General features: G+C 42.0%; 1 protein-coding gene across 2 annotated transcripts in view; it reads right to left on the bottom strand.

Moving 5' to 3' along the window:
- Window positions 1-14,969, bottom strand: part of asap3 (ArfGAP with SH3 domain, ankyrin repeat and PH domain 3) — a 28,568-nt gene extending 13,599 nt beyond the window's left edge. The window contains exons 1-13 of one of the 2 annotated variants that reach the window (XM_034675543.1): window positions 14,338-14,969; window positions 9,721-9,793; window positions 7,362-7,507; window positions 5,934-6,008; window positions 4,874-4,923; window positions 4,139-4,256; window positions 3,102-3,187; window positions 2,675-2,750; window positions 1,581-1,667; window positions 1,272-1,381; window positions 615-684; window positions 429-516; window positions 116-164 (exon numbers count right to left, since the gene is read on the bottom strand). In XM_034675543.1, coding sequence (XP_034531434.1) covers window positions 116-164; window positions 429-516; window positions 615-684; window positions 1,272-1,381; window positions 1,581-1,667; window positions 2,675-2,750; window positions 3,102-3,187; window positions 4,139-4,256; window positions 4,874-4,923; window positions 5,934-6,008; window positions 7,362-7,507; window positions 9,721-9,793; window positions 14,338-14,463 — 1,154 coding nt within the window. In that variant the 5' untranslated portion in view covers window positions 14,464-14,969. The remainder of the gene's footprint in view (window positions 1-115; window positions 165-428; window positions 517-614; window positions 685-1,271; window positions 1,382-1,580; window positions 1,668-2,674; window positions 2,751-3,101; window positions 3,188-4,138; window positions 4,257-4,873; window positions 4,924-5,933; window positions 6,009-7,361; window positions 7,508-9,720; window positions 9,794-14,337) is intronic. The other variant, XM_034675542.1, reaches the window with a different exon arrangement.
- Between the last annotated feature and the right edge of the window lie 2,519 nt (window positions 14,970-17,488).

Here is a 17,488-nt window from a genome sequence, read left to right as displayed (position 1 = left end):
TCCAATAAAGCTGCACGACATGTCTCAACTTGCCCACATAGAGAGAAAATACTGTACTAGTGATAAGGCAGTAAAGAGAAGGTAGTATGCTGCCTACAGTCATATCAACACTTACATCATACATTCCTGCTCGTCTTCTGCCTGGAAATGGTACGTCCGATTATCTAAGGAAGACAGTGGTTAGACATTGTCACTGTAAACACATAAATTTGCCAAATAAAGGATGTGAAAAAAGGTTATAGAGTGCAAAGGGTGGTGGAAACAGGTTGCATGAATAGAAAAGGTGTACACAAAGCATGACTTTATCCTGATTTCTTTAAATGCTGGGACCACATAGGCGTGCACACAGCTGCACTGCACATGAGTGTGAATAGTCTTTAATGTGGGGGTTAAAAGTGTTAAGGGTCAGTAGTAAAGAATGAACCTACGAGTGACCAGGTCAAAGGTCCTTCTGTCCTCCGGGTTTGGTCGCACCTGACAGGTCAGGAGGTTCAGCTTAGCTGGCGGTCGATTGATCTGAAAACACAGACACATGTTTATGTCAGTACATACAGCAGAATTTGTACATATAGTTATCTGAAAGCTTGGTGACAGTTTAACACATGTGACCTCACCGTGCTGTGAGAAATTGTAAGGCAGCCAAATTTCACTCCACACTTCCTCTTCTGCCAAACCTTCCTGATCCTGCGCAGTGAAGTCCCAAAGAAAAAAAAAAGAGAGCAGAATGAGGGAAGAAAAACAGATATGCACATGTTGTTGCAATGACGTCATCAACCTGGTTGGTTTCTGTACAGCCGGTTAAGATCCAACAGTTTAATATGTATCCTTGAGGTGAGTGATGATGATCATAACACAGAGCTGGCAGTGCTAACTCCTGTTCACAGGGCTTAACTCTTGTTTTCATTATCTTGATTGAATCAGAAAGAATGGCTGACAGCGTGTTCTGTTTTGTTTCAGGGGTCTAAGGACAGTTTGCTCTCCTCCCTTCTTCTATTCATCCTACTGAACCATATCCCCTCTGTTTATCTCACTGTAATCTGTGTGTGTGTGCATGTGAGCATGACGCAAAACTTGGATGCACTCGGTTTGCTGGTCTGCCAATAAGATCCAAAGGAGGGGCCCCAGCTGGAATCTTTACCCCACAATAACGAAGACCAGGTGGGGTGAGACAGAGGAAGAACTCCCCCCTTCTTTGCTAACTCCTCATCCAGCTCACTGGACTCCTACTTGTAATTTGGCATTCAGACAGTGTAACTAATGCTCTTACACACCCATCACTCTTCTTGAGCAGGAAGCCAGATTTCTCTGTCCCATACTTCTTGTTGCCCTGGGGTTGGTGGATGCTGTACCCGTTACCTGAGTTCTTCCTGTTCAAGTATTCCTAAGATAAAAAGAGAGGTCAGGACTTTATTCAAAGGCTGAATGTCATGAAAATGTTCAGTAACTGAAAAATGGCAGTGGAAACACTGAGAAGCAGTGTAAGCCATCTGCAGCTGGACGTGAAGAGCACACAGTTTGTTGACATTAAACTGAGGATCTGAAGTCTGCCAAATCGAGGCTCATGTATGCTGTGAGCGTACCTCTTTCCCCTCCACTTGCAGAAGTAATCTCAAAGAATCCCTCAGTTGAGTCAGTTGTTTAACCTCCTCATCCTGGTCCGTACGCACCTACAACACATTCAAAGTATGATTATTCAGTTTCAGTATTTGAATTTTGTAAAGACATGACAGAGCAGCATGTTGTTGCCAAAGTTCGTCTCATATAAAATGTTTATTATTGTTTCCTAGATTTGGGTTTGGAATGACAACACATCAGAGCTTTGTGTAATGGCCTAAATAATATAAAACAGAGTTCAGTACTGGGGTGTGCCGTCCTGGGTGGTTGTGCATTTTGTATTAAAGCAGCAAACGGTCAAGTCTTTCGTGCAACACGAGTCAGTTTAACTACAATATTTCAGATTTTTTCCCTAGGAGCCTCAAGAAGGAAATCCTGACAATATCTGAGGTCTGGCATGTCTGAGCGGGTCTCTGGTCTGTCAATGCATAACCAGAAAAACCTCTAACGTTCTCAGTGTCGCTGTTCGTTTCCAAGGCTCTATCCAGAAAGGGGCAGAAAGCAAGTTTTGTGCTGACTGGAAACAGGTTGGAGTGGTTGGAAGAATAGGTGTGCAACGGGGAAGGAATTAAAATGAAGGATGCTTTTGGTTTCGTCTTTTTGGAAATTAGGGGGAACATTTCTGAGAAAAGAGTCCAATAACAGTCTCAGCCTGTGGGTTCTGCTGGGGGGGAAGTTTCAGAGGAGGTGGAGAGAGTCTGGGGGTTTTTGCTGCTGTGAAAGGCAAACAGAAAGACTGCTGAAGGAGGTAATACAAAAAAAAAAAGCACAGATGACTTCTTCTTCTTCTTCCTATTTCTCTTTACTTAATGTTGTGTTTTGATTGGGAGTATGACAACATCAACATCATATGTGTTTTGATAACATCACTTTTGAGTTGGTAAAAACAGCAGCAGCAGCAGTAGCAAGCACAGACCCAACATTTGTACCTCTTCCTTGTGACAAAAGCTCTTCTGTTCTGACTCATAACAAGTATAGATGACTAACATTTACCCCTATAAACACTGACAGATATAACACACGTAGGTAGACAAACTAAAAGAAACTTCTTTGTATCTACCGTATGAACAGAAGCAGCAAGCTTCTCCACAAAGGGGGCAAGATTCTCTGCAGCTTTCAGCCCGTCCTGAAAGAAACTGAGATCAGAAAAAAGAACAAATGCTGAGTCATGATAGTAGTCCAAACATCCTTAGTTCACACCAACCAAAACATCACATGCTGAAGCTGCATAAGCAACTCGTCTCTCATATAAAAATCTTTGTGTGATCAAAATGCGTACCCTTTAACAGAGGGAACAATAGCTTGTAAATGGAAAATGAAAACCAAAGAACCTCAACTATTATGCTTAACTTTCAGACTGAAACCCAGAGGTAGAAATTGAATCCATATGTCCCTTGAGCCAGGAAAATGTCCAATCTTTTTCTCTTGATCTGATTCTTTTTAAACAAAATGGCAGCAAAGTATAAGAAATGCAGGCTGAGACTGACCTGAGCTGGGCCTGAAAATATTTGATGAGGCTCTGGAGAAGATCGGGGCCTTGACGCACCTTCAGCTCCTGGATCTTCAAAAGATACTGAAAGGATAAACAGGCAGTTATGAAACGCTCCAAATATAGCAACTCTTCATAGAGGGGCTTATAAACTGAATCTCCAGCCCAACTTAGAACTTAATCTAATGTCATAATCTAAGCATGTGTATTTCAGATTTTGTCACTCTCTGGAAAACTGGTTTCTATTGTTTAGAAAGTAACAAACAGGACCCGTGGAAACAAATGAAAAAGACAGGCACACAATGTAGACTTTATAGTGAATTTTCCACCCTGGCCCTAGAATAAATCCATATTTTAACAAGCTACAAAAAGCTTTGAGTACTATTTACAGTATAAGGATTTCATAGCTGTGTGGAAGGAATGACTACATTGTCTTTGCTTCATAAAAACCCAGATCTGGATCTGTGAAGCTAAAGCAGAAACAGACTCTGTAGAGTGTATCTTGGTGCAACTTTGTGTGAGTGTTTGTGTGTATGTGGGGGGAAAGAAAGACAGTCAAACAGAGAGGGGTGGAGTGGCTTGCAACAAGTGGAAATTCCATTTTCCCTGCCTCTCCTCTTTGTCTCAACAGCTGGTCTCAGTCAGAGTTAAGACCTTTTTTTGGTCAGAGTTTTCTACATGTGAACTGACACACTGATTTGAGACTACACCACCTGTATTCAGGAGTGTTTCCATGGCGTTTTAAATGAGTTTTGGAATCCAGATGTGACTTACAAAAGCATTTTTATCTGCCTTTGATCTGCACTTTCTAATGTATATGAAAGGATCAACCAATTAAGCTAATGTATGACTTTTTAGAACACACTCTTTCCTTTTAAACTAACAAACAAAGGGGATCAAACCTTGCCATCAAGTTGACTACAAGATGGAATGCAAAACCAACAAACCAGACTATCCACGTTAACTTAATCCAGCCTAACTCAGGTATGTGAAAGGTGTCTGCATCGGGTAGTCTGACTGGCACTGATCCCTCACCTCACACATTTGCAGCTGAAAGGTCCGTCTCTCTCTCTCCATCTCCTCCCCTCCATCTGATCCCTCCGTCCTGATTAGCCCCAGCTGCCTGCTCTTCCTCTCCTTCTCCAGCTTCCCTCTGACAAAGGAGGGAAGGGTAAGAAAAAAAAGAGAAAGATTATTTTCAGTCTTTTTTAGAATACAATGTACTTCACTGTTCTTAAATCTGCTAATCCAGACTCTATCTTTGTGATGATTGACTTTATAAGCAATTCAAGAGCTTAAAGCTTCCACTATAACTCTTTGATTCTACTTCTAGTATTTCATCAGACTTCTTTAAAGCGAGAGAGGGAGAGGAATTGGCTGAAAGATGATAAGGTAGAGGTTGCCCCTTCTTACAGCATTATAAGAGACTTTAAATCATATTCAGAGTGAGATCAAATGATGGCTGCAAAGTGCAATGACGCACTTTTATTTCACAGCGATGTAATAGAGATGGCCAAGGGGAATGAACTATTATCATATTAACCTCTACAGTTACACCATCCTCAGTGACCCAGCAAAAGACGAACAAGAACTCTAAAAGTGTGGCGTGGTTCTCCTCAGGCAATCACATCTGTCTCTGGCCTCGGATGCTTTTCTTACTGTAATGTGGCAATTAGGCTTCCAGATAAAACGTGGGAATGGAATCCATACGACTACTAAAGCCATATGACTCTGAGGTAACAAGATAAGTGCAACGGCATGGTTGATTACATTTTGATGTCATATTCCTTCCAACTCTTCTCCATCTGTTTCTTGAGCTCCTGTGAAGAGGGAAAGAGAAGAGAAGAAGATTATTTTTGACTTTGTGCATGGACATAAAACCTTATTAACTTATCAGTATTACTTTCAAACTCTTAAAGGAAAATGGTGCTCTTTAATAGAGACTGAATTCCCACAGGAACAGTAGTGTTTATATGACTAGTTAAACAGACTTCATACACCCAAAAGAAGCTTTGAGTATGTATCATTCTTTTCTGGGTAGAGCTAGACAGCTAACGCACAGACATGATTACTCATGTTATGCTAACCCGTCTGCTAACTGGCTGAACAGGATTTCAGTAGCTCTTTGCAACAGTGAAGCAATGTTCATCTGTCAGATCAGCTGTTTCAAACACACCAGGGCAGTGACAGGAGCTTTCAGTAGCATTAGCCTGTTATTACTCACTATGTCTGCTGGCGTGGCAAATCAAAAAAGGCCAGTACTGAGCCAGCGAGATCTTTTCAGTGCTGGAACAGAGCTCTGTCTTATACTCATTAATCTGCATAAACAGCCACATCTTAGCCAATATCTTAGAGGGCTCAGCTGCAGCTGAAGGCATAGACAGACAGCAGTCAGTGTTTTTGGAGGAAAGCCAGTCTGAAGCTGATGTTGGGATATTCATTATGAGAAGGGAAGTTAACGTCTAGAAAAACACTTGCACTTCTGAGCATATCTATATCTAAATATATATATTTTTTAATAAATACAATGCTATTTGTGTAACCTATTGGACCTGATTTGCGTTTATTTTTATGTAAGGCTTAAGTATGAATGTGAGCATCATATGGCCCTAATTTATAGATCAGCTTAAGACAATCAGCCTGGATCATGGGCCAAGTATTTCTTAGAACTGAGGGATAGAATAAATAAAAGCCAGACTTGTATGTCCTTTTATGTAGATGTGGTCTCTTAGTTCTAAAACAAGGCATTCAAGGCACGTTTTTATCTTGTGTACAACAGCTTGACCAGATACCCTCTTTCACTATTTTGATGAAGTAAAATAAAACTTACCAGTCTGCTGTCTCGGAGTTCTGACTTCAGCACATTCTCCAAAGGAAACGACATGATGTTGTTGAGGTTTTGCACCTGAAACAAAATGTGAGCAAAGGACTTATGAGTTAACAGAAATGATCCCATATTAACAGGTGGTCCTTATCCCCCTTTGTATGAATAAACAATCACATATGCACACACGTAGTTCTACACACTCCTGTGTCCCTGTGGAGTTGTGTTTCTGGGAATGAGTCCGAATAACCCCAAAACATGGTGATTCAGCCACTTTGTACTGTTGACTCATTGAATGAAAACACTGGGCAGTAATATGCACCATTGAGATTTTTTGATTCAAGGGGGATTATGATGTGATTGTTTTCATGACTGTACAGTAAAGTGGGAGTTCAAATTAAGTTGCTTTGATCGAAATAAGGTAGCCTGTTAAGGGAACAAATGAAAAAACATCCAGTATAACCATGACTGCTGGGCTCTACACTAATTCTCAATTTCCTCACATCCTCATGGGGTCACACATCTTTATTTCAGCATGCAGCATGGGCAACGTACATCATCTTTCATATCCTGTCCATGAGTCTCCTGTTGACCACTGCCAAAGTTGACATAGTCCCTTTATGAATGTCACTGTGGGCTTTCCTTGAATCCTGCTGCACCTGGCTCCTTACATGAATAATATCCAACCACTTCCTTCTGCTAACCTTTATGTATTGACACAGAGGCCTAGAGAATGGTTCATTGTTTTGGTTGGCCTTCAAATGCTGCGGTAACTAATATATAGTAGATGGAGCCCTGACACAGGGAAATACCTCCTCCTTAAGTGTCAAGAGGCATACACGTAACACAGGTCACTGCATGTCAAAGTGTGTGCACACAAAGGCAAACACACGCACACATGTTGATTTGTTAGTCATTTGGACCTACTTTATCTTCCCTTCTGTAAGGCACAGTTTCCCTTGTGACACCTTAACTGACACCTGGAGGGAGTGTGTGAGACAGTGTGTGTGGGACTGCTGACTCACATATGGAGGTCTGGGATGAATTATTATCACCATAGAAACTATCAGTGGGAGGGTCCATGACTGCCCTAGATTTGGAGACCAGAGGCACGAGCATGCAGCTGTTGAAAGCCCCTTTCCTGCATGCACCCATTCATGCGTATATGTGGGTGCATACTACATACATGGAGAGATTTGATACATAATCTTCCTCTTTTTTGGACACACAAACTACATTTTTCTGGTCCCCCTTCTTGAACTTACAGAAAATGCCAGAATATGAGTGTTTTAGAGTCACATTACTTTTAGTTTTGTTATCTCCACCCCTCCCCCATGTCCTCTAGGTTTTGTGGTTTGATCTCTCTTATTAAGACGTCTACTTCATCAGACCTTCCTCTTTCTCTCCCCCCACACTGTTTTTCTCTTTCCTCACCAGATTTTTGAAGAGTGCTGTGACCTCTCTAGTGAACACTGCCAGGTTGAGGAAGCCCGTGGAGACTTCGTTGTTGTCCTGCATCAGGTGACTATTCCCGAGGTTCTCCAGCACCTCAATATACTGCTCCTTGTTGTCCACATGGGCTGAAAAAAACAACACATAGAATAGACGGTCATTGGTGACTCAGACTTAAGTTACAAATGCACAAAATCAGAGGAAGTCGGGCTGACTGGCCCTGTTGCAGTGAGAGTATTTTAACAAGACAAGCATGTGGGATAAATTAGTGTTGGTTTCCACCCCTCCTGGAGAAGGAGCCAAGCAGACTTATCAAGACCCATGTTTCTCTAGGGCTTATAGGTCACTTTCCCAAGGGTCATAACCTTAGTAGGCTCTCAGTCTGTTAGGATTTATGTGGAAAAAGACTGGAAGAATCTCCAGACTGGCACCACTTTGGTTTACATTACATTAAATGAGCTTTGACCTTACAGCTATTTTAGAATAAGGCTTGGATAAGGACGTCAAATGAACAAAAATTACGATTCAAGTCATGGAAATCGCTACTCCTCAATCCAACAATGATGGACCTGATGAAAGAACAATGGATAGTGGAAAGGAAAACTTTTGGAGACACTAACACAAACGTTAACACTAAGGTGTCTGTTGTTAAGGATCTGAGATTTAGGGGAAGTAGTAGAGGAACATATGGGTGGACCAGACATATGCAGCTGAGGCAGTGGAAGACAAAACAGACAAAAGCAGAAAGAGTACAGTTCACTAATTCTTCTGCTCTAGTTCCCACTCCAAGACAAATATGAAACAATAACTATCTGTAGCTAGGAGACAGACTTGTGCTAACTTTCTGAAAACGAAAAGTAGAAGATTTTCGTGGCAAGGAAAGAACGCAGATCTGTGCTGAGAGGACCAAATCAAGGAAGAGTAAGGGAGCTGGGGAACTGTGGCTGCATGCTCATGCATTTATAAGTATGATCACAAACAACTTTCATGCAACCATCAAAAACAAACCGCTGAGTCAGCAAGGAGCTCTGAAGATGATTTTACAGCTGCCCTTTAACTAACAGATACCAGCAGAGCGACTTGGCTCTTTCACTCCTCAACCAGAACACACACAGACTCGCAGGCCACAGCATCTTGGCAGAAAAGTGGCACTTGGCGGTTCATGGGAATAGAGAGCGAAAGAGGAGACCATCTCACCATATGTGTGTGTTTGTGCATTTGTGACCCAGTAACAGACCATCAGACTGCACGGGGGAGGAGTGGGCGAAGGAGTGGTGAGTCAGTCTGTGGATTAACATCAGGACTGATTGAGGGGTTCAACAACATACCAGCAGAAGAAGAGGGGGATGGGGGGGGGGGGGGGGGGGGGGGGTATGTTGTCATGTTACTGGAACTTGCCCATATGATTCTACTTAGATACAGAGGAAATAAAGAAATAGAGTGGACACGTATGGAGAATATAAATGGAGCACTTCTCTGCAGCAACATCACCGCTGACCGTATCTGGTTGCCTAATTCTGGGCAGCTGGATCTGTGACTCACTTTGACTAAAGCTATGAGTTGAAGCCTGGAAATGGGAAGCAGGTTGTTAGCTAGCGCAGAAAAACAACTTCAGGATATGTTATGCAGTTTCTTTATTTCTCCCGCGCATTTTTGAGGTGAACACTCACTTCTCAAGCATTTTCACTCCTGATTGATTTGTTCATGACGTACTGTGGGCTTGCATGACTCACACATACTCACAAAACATTCACTTAGTGGGACAGGGGATCTGATAGCTTGCTGTGTAGCACCCTGTTGTTGCCGAAACCGCTCATTCACTTTGCTTTTATACACACACAAGCACCACAAAATCATGCACTCTGTATGGATATAAACACAATCACCCGTCATCCCACGCACCCATAACAAGGGGCCTCACTCATAAACACCACTGCCCACACAGGCTTGATGAGGTCATCCTAACTAGGCTTGTACAATGAATTATGGAGTGGTTCCCCTATGCACTCATCACCCTGCCATAATAGAGGCTGCCCTTTACTTAGCTGCTGAGTTGGCGTGCTTCATTTGCAAACTGAAGTTCTGACACAGTCACCTCAACTCACGGCTGATCTACTGTGTTTTTAGTGGTGCTGTCTTTTGTATACTTGGTCCATGTGGGAAAAAAACACTGGGAAAGCTATTAAGAGCACCTTGAAAATGTTGTGTCCAGAGTCAATAATGAGCTTACATCTATAATCCACACTATATTACCAGACTCCAAAGTTGTTATGGATGTTAAAGATGGATGAAATCATAAAAGCCACCGAGCACATGCACAATGTGCTGCGTCCACACTTACTGAGTCCAGAGGTGTGTATAGTTTTGATCATCTTCTTCATTTTCTGTAGGGCTGTGTGGTCCATCTCCAGGGACTGAAATAAACAGAAAGAAAAGGTTTCATTTAATCAAAAAGTAACACTCAAACTACATTGTTGCACTTGATGATGCCTTCATAGTAGGGTTGGAAATCCCCTTCTTTGTGTACCAGTGATTCTATAACACATTTTGTAAAATTTTATAGTCCCTAGAAATCAAATTGAGCAACTGTGACCGCCAACACCAAACAAGACAGATTTTGGCCTGCTATCATTGCTCTCTCTCTCTCTTATTCTCCTCTCCATCCCTCTTTCCAACCCCAACTAGGTCGGGGCAGATGGCTGTCTAACATGAGTCTGGTTCTGCTCTGGGTTTCTGCCTGTTAAAAGAACGTTTTACCTCGCGGCTGTAACTAGCTAAATACTGAGAGGCGCAATGCTCATGGTGGATTAAGATGAGATAAGATTGAGTCCTGTCAGTAAGAAGGGACTGGATCTTACCCTGTCTTGATGTGTAGTCTTTATTAATAATTTAACATACTGGGGCACTGGTGGCCTAGCAGCCTAGGCACCCCACATACTGAGGCAATAATCCTCGTTGCAGAGGTCGCCGGTTCGATTCCCTGCCGCGACCATTTGCTGCATGTCCTCCCCCACTCTCTATTCCCCACATATCCTGTCTCTCTTCAGCTGTCCTGTCATAAAAGACAACATAACTTAAAAAAATAATAATAATAATAATAATCCATCATACTGTAGAGTACGGTCTAGACCTGCTACGTTTGTAAAAGCATCTTGAGATAACATTTGTTGTAATTTGTCGTTATACAAATAAAGATTGATTGATTGATACCTTCATTACAGTCATACAGTAGTAAATACACACCGCAATGATGAAGCAGATAAATACAGTATAAGCAGTGTGAGAAAATCTGTGATCACAAGTTTGTATAAGTCGGAGAGTATGTCATTAGGGATGTACAGATGTATCAGTCGAACATTGGTATCAACAGATATCAGTACTGTTAACAGACAGCAGCACAGCAGCATATAGTCTATCATGCACCAATGTTTATCTTTATATTATCACATCTAAATCACATTAAATTCATGCTGGTCAGTTAGTATACTTGCTAATTCAGATAAGACATTTTTTATTGAGCAAACTCTGATTTGATTTCATGGTCAAATGTGAAAGAAATCAGAGACATGCACTTTCTAGGACATGTTCATTGACAAGAATAGATGAGATTTACAATGAAGTAATGCAAGCTTTATTTGTATAGTACCAAATCCTAACAAATGTTATCTCAAGATGCTTTTAAAAACATAGAAGGTCCAGACTGTACTTTTTGTTAAATTATTAACAAAGACCCAACATCAAGACAGGATAAGATTTTCAGTCATTTCATTTATTTGTTTATTGAGTTGGGACAATGCACATTAATCAACATTAATGCAGTTAGCATCAATGTAAATGCGCCGGACTTAGCACAGATGCTAAATTTCATCCGTAGTCCCAAGATCCAGTCAGCTGCAAGGAAAAACTCCATTTCAACAGGCAGAAACCTTTAACAGAACCAGACTCGGGTTAAACAGCCATCTGCCTCGACCGATGTTGTATAAAACTACATTCAAATCATCAATTCAATAAATTTTAACTAAAGTTTAGTGAATAAAAAGGTATATCCTGAAACTTTCAGATCAGGTTTAAAGCGTACTTTGGTAAAATAATTGACAGAGATCCAACTCAATTCACCACATGCTAGTACTTGGTGACAGTGGAAATGAAAAGCTCCCTTATAGCAGAAAGAACCTTTAAATTGGACTCATTACTTAACCACAACTTCCAGCGGCTGGCTTCCCCCTCCCACTTATTCAGATTATCTGTTACTACCTTTCCTAGAAACAGGGCTAGCTTCACATTTGTGACTTGTGTTTCTTTACTCTTCATGTTTACAGAAGGTATACGTATGTCTCACTTCAGTTGTGTTTCATTTTCTCACGCTGTGTGTGACTCAGGCAGAAATGTGAGTCAGCTCCTGGCTAGCAAGACAGCCGTCTGTCTTGCATCGTCATGTGTTACCTCCAGTGACGTCCCAGCGTGTATTTCACCTGCCTGACTGTCTGACTGTCACTTTTCAGGTTCAAACAACACTTTCTCACATTCAGACCAGACAGGGTTTTTTTTTATTTCACTGCGGGAAAGACTTCCTCCTACAAACATGAAGAAGCCAAGATGCAAACAGGCGTCTTTGTATGTGGAAAAGTAATCTCTTCCAAACCAACAAGGTTTGAAACTACACCCTATTCACTCTCTTCACACAGGCCACTTGTTTCATTGCTTCAGACACCCTGAACTCCACCTATTTGTCACCAGGAATAGCTTTAATGAGCCAGTAATCTAGACTTAACAGAGACTCCGCCATGTAAGATGGTGTTGTTTACACGCCCCAGACCTTCCCGGTCAAGTCCACTCCCTAAGTGTTAGTTGCTTAATTAAAAGGCAGTGGGTGTCGTGTTATTGGACCGTGCAGACAATGAATGGGAAAGTGATTTAAGTGGAGACTGGAGAGTTGGGAGTTGCTCGTCCATGCTGCTTCTGCAGTTTTTTCTGCTTGGTGCGTTGGTTGGCAGGAGAAGAATAAATAATGGAAACAAGCTGGTGCAGGTCAACAAGACAGGTTGCTTATGTTGGATTTTGTGGAATAAATTGGGGAGGGTGAACATGGAAATGCACACAGGCAGGGAAACTAGCAAAGAATAATACACATCCCTACTGCTCAATCTGACAGTGTGCTGAGGTTAAGAGACAAGCATTCATTATCTTTTACAGTCCCTGCTTGTGCTCATTTGAAAAGTTGTGCACACCTGCTTTAGGGTGTGTGGCAACAGATATGACATTTCATGACTAACAGACATTTGACCCTTATTTAGAGCATCAACAATGTATGACGACACTCCTTGCTGCAGGAAAACATACAGTATTTAATTTCAGCGTGTGCGAGATAGGACGTGAGTTAAGAGCTGCCTTTTTAAGCTTAAAGGAAACGAAACCATTCCTAATCTTATCCCTTTAACGTTTCCTTAAATCAGGATTAATGAGTAACAAGCAGGCTAGTGTGTGTGTGAGGTTAAATAGTGTCTCTGTTTCCCTGCTTGTTGCCATAAACCACACACATGCCCACACATTGCCCGAGCCATTAATCAAACTTGTCCAAGCTAAGCAGACTAAACATAACAAACCCAGATCCATCTATAAAGGGATTGTTGCATTTACATGTGTGTGTGTCGGTCTGTCTGTCTGTCTGTCTGTCTGTGTGCACATGTGTGGGATTCTTGTATGTCCCTTCCCAGAGCAGAAATTCCAACTATTTACTTTACAGTATGTCATGGTCATAAATAAGGACATCAGCACAAGTTAAATACATCAAACAGCTGTCTGAAACGGCTCTCTTTATAAATCCAAAACTCTGCTTCCCCATATCTGATCAGCTGTTTGCTTCTAGCAGGAATCCCTCTATAAAGACATATAATGAGAGGATTTAATAACTGATATCTTTTAGTTAATATTAGTGTACTGAACTATAGGGTTCCTTTGTAGACTGTATACTAAATTACTTCATATTGAGACTCCAGCTTTCACTTTGTTAACAGTGAACCATGCTGTTCTGTCAGACAGAAACAAGGAAGGATCTTCTGGTGTGCAAACTTGGATTATTTGTTTTATGGCAGAGTTCATGGCAGCCTCCCTGTGTTTCCTCCTTTGCCTGAGGAGCTTTTGGAGAACAGATTTCAAACAAACACAAATGTTCACACACAGAGACCTCAAACAGGCTTTGAGCCAAAGTACGAGTTCAAACAGACAGAGAGAGAGAGCAAACTGGCCTTCAACAGATATGCCTGTCAGAATGGACAAACATCTTACCCTCACAAAAACAAGTTTGTTAAAGGGAAACGATTCCTTCAACCTGCTCTGCTGTGTCTTGTTTTCTGGTTAAGTCCCATCTGACTCCCATGAGACAAGAGAGAAGTCAAACTTTCACTAAGCTGCACTACCTCATGTAACCTTTACTTTTCTGCTGAGCCAGACTAGCCTTCACTGAATCATCAGAAATGGTCCATCCAGCCACAGAGCCACATCTGAAGACAATACAAGTGCATCACCCAAAACAGAGAACACATTCGTTTATTTTAGGCCAGTTAAAGCGAAATAAACGTTTCAACCATCTCTCCAAAATAAAAAAATACAGCAGAAATGCATGTGTTTACAGAAAATGCTAAACGTATTTATGCTATTAAAACATATTGGACTTGCCCCCTGCACATGTATCCCAAAGTAGTTAGCAAAAGTTAGTTATAGCGCAGCAATAACTAATATTTAAAAATAAATGTATTTATTTTTTGTTTTATTTTAAGACTCTTCAGTTGAACAACTTCGAAAAACGACATAAAGAACTGTGTGTGAAGTTTAAACGCTCAAAGCTCAAGAATGAGCTGGTCTACAGGTGACTTTATTGCCACAGATACATGTAAGCTATATGAACAGGTAAACAACAGACAAAGACACACGTTTCTCTGCACACCTCCACCCCTCTCACCTCTTCCACGGTTGAAACTGTGCTCCGACAGTCGCTCATTTTGGACTGAAAACTTGAAGTCCCCGGCGAAGACAAGTCCTCGTTCGTCAGGACTACAAAGTCCGAAATGCTGATTCGCTCCGGCATGTTGCACGAGCGAAGCAGAGCTGACAATCACTGAGGAGAAAAGTTAGCCGAAGTTTCACGCGCACATGTAATTCCCATTTGGAGGAAACAAATTACAGTTTACTCCTCCACTGTGTCCAAGAAGGGAAGAAGCAAGACTGTATTCCTCAGAGTGTCGGTTCCGTACAGCGTCTCCGAGGGGGAAACGTATCTTAAATCTGACCCGTGTCCTGACCGAGTTGAGACTCCACTCTGCGAAAGTGTGCGCGTGGAGGTGCGCCAGCCAGCAGCGCGCTATTGTCCGCCCAGCGAGGGAGGGAGCAAACTCCATCATCACGTGGGAATGTTTGTGCTTTTTGGCACACTGCAGGGAGAGAAAAGGGAGTGTGTGCGTGGTTTTGTGAGTGTGAGTCCTTGCCCTCGTCTCTTTCATTCTTATTTTTCTCATTTCTATGCAAACTCCGGAGAGTCTGCAGTGTGGTCGCCATGGATATGCAGAATGCCTCATTCACGGACCAGACTGAAGGAGAGGAATTTCAATGGATGAGGAGGTGATGGTTTTGAGGAAGGGCTTTGCAAAGGCATACCTGAATAACATTATGACTCAAAGCTCTGATGTTGTCCCATGAAAACTGATGGAAAGGGTCTATTTCGTTAGATCCCACGCGTTTGCTGAAATGTTGTACATTCATTAAGTAGGCATATAAGGCATATGTTGCAAATTGACAAAACATCTTCCTCATCTTTTCATCTCATAAAAAGACCTTATTTTTGCTGAGGGAGGATTTTTATGTCCTTCCCCACTGAACTCCTGAAATCATCTGACAAAGTGATCAAAAAGCAGTACGTCAGAGAGGGGGAAAAAAACTGCAGTGTTGTGTATAGTCCATAACTCTTGCATGGATGGCATTGTCAAGCCTGTCAAGTCAAAGAAAAGAGGTGTATCATTGTATCTTGCCCAAGGCAAAGCTGTGATACCATACACTATGCAGCACAGATGGGTGACTCCAGGAGGCTGCATCAGATTCAGTGGCTCCCTTTGGTTTAACCACAAAACCACATATTTGCCTACATAAGCTTCATAAAGAGGAAATTAGCCCCAGCTATGCAGGACACAGGAGGTTCCTTTAACTGCAGTCATTCAAGGAAAAAAGAGTTTTATCTGCTCTCTGTGAATACTTACTGCTGACACTCAGTAACCAGTGCAGAATGAATGCTGTGTTTTAACTGTGTATGTTCACAGTGACGCTGTGTTTATATTCATACAGATAGACACCCCAGTTTGTGTTTTGAATCTCTTCACTTAGCAAAGTCAGACATTGTTGAATACACACGCACAGTGTTTGATTTCTGTTTTGTGTTGCACACATGCACACATGAATGTACACAGCCTTCAAAGTGAAAAGCTTAAAGGAGCGGTTATCAAACGTGTTCCTGTGGAAGCACGGAGTGAGAAGACCAAACAAATATGATTCGCCACACCAGCTAAGGAAATAAGCCATTCAGAAAAGTCTCCAGAGAGGAAAGCTTGACCACTTTCTCCTTACTCGACCAATCCTTGAGAAAAACACCCACTTTTGTAAGGAAGTGAGGGCACGCGACAAACTCCAAACAAAAGAGCCACATAAATAGCTCTGCTGACCCAGTTAAGCAGGCCCTCATTCTGTCATTGTTTCTATTGCATGCCTGTTTCTACATACGTGAAATAGCACAATGATAGACTGAGTTTCAGATGAATGCAAACAGTTTGCATGGATACTTGTAGGTGTTTATTGTTGTTAGAAATGTGCAACATATTTGAGATTGCACACTCATTTTGCATGCACTCATTTTTTGCATGGAAGTGCAAAAGAGCTGATGTAATGCAGACGCTTTCTGTATCCCAACAATACCCTCCTTCAGTTTCTCTGCGGCACCCCTAGTGAAAGAAGCAGAGCCTTTGTGCGTCTGCCAGGGTTCCAGCCTGGGTCTTATTGTAAAAGTGAACAAACCGGTCTGTGCAGGCGATGCACTAACATATAGTGAAGAACTCAAGTCCAAAGGCAGGGACGAAGGAAATAGGAATGGGGAGTCTGAAGAAGACAATAGTGTTGGGAGGCAGAGGGACAGCAAATGAATGACAGGAAGAGATAGAGAGAAGCTTCATTATCTGAGTGCACAAACTTCAGTGACTCACTCACTGTTTTCCATCCTTGTCTCCACCTTTTTCCTTCCTAATAGCCTCAAACCTGTCATGTCTCATCATACTTCTGCCTCCGCTTAAACAGTTTCACTCTTCTATCAGCAACCTCTGTCTTGCTTCCTCAAACAATGCAAGAACTTACATTTTGGCAGAAGTGGGAGGATGAGCTACAGTTTCTGTCTTTCTTTGTGACGCAGCACAGAGGTCGTAGCAGCATCTTCCAGTAAAGGCTGCAGCTGCCAGGATTTCCTCACGGCTTCCCAGCAGAAATCTCCTGCAAAATCTCCCGTGCACTCTGCATGTTGACTCAGCTCCACGAGTCCTGCTATCAATTTACTACCCCTGTCAAGCCAGGAGGCCCCTGCTTACCGTAAAATACCCCCTCTTCTGGTCGACATGGATGACTGAGAATGGAAGGTTTAGGGAGAGAAGAAAAAGAGGGAGAGGATTTTGATTTATTGTTTGAAGCAGGTTTTTGGTTTCCCCGCTGGAATAAGAATACAAAGTGCCTTGAAAAGGGCAGGGCGTCCACTGAGTGCAATCTGGCTCTGGAAACTGCACAAAGAATAATATCTTGATGTAACATTTAGTGATGTGTCATTCCTGAATAAATCAAGTGTCATGCATGCATGTCTTCTCTGCAATAACTCCACAGTTGGAATTAGACTCTACCTGCCAAACTCCTCCCTCAGACAGACACCCTCATCACTGCTGTTATGGAGACGAAAAGTTTTCCACTTAAAACAGGTGGTTAAACTTGTTTGTGATTCATATTCGTCATGGCAAGGGCAGTATTACATAAATCTCACATCACAGTCATTGAGACATCAGCTGAGGATTCAGGGTGCAATTACATTCAAGTTT

This window comes from Notolabrus celidotus, chromosome 22, assembly GCF_009762535.1.
Source record: "Notolabrus celidotus isolate fNotCel1 chromosome 22, fNotCel1.pri, whole genome shotgun sequence".
Taxonomy (NCBI): domain Eukaryota; kingdom Metazoa; phylum Chordata; class Actinopteri; order Labriformes; family Labridae; genus Notolabrus; species Notolabrus celidotus.
Note: the sequence above shows the minus strand (reverse complement) of the source record. Positions and strands in the feature narration are given on the sequence as shown.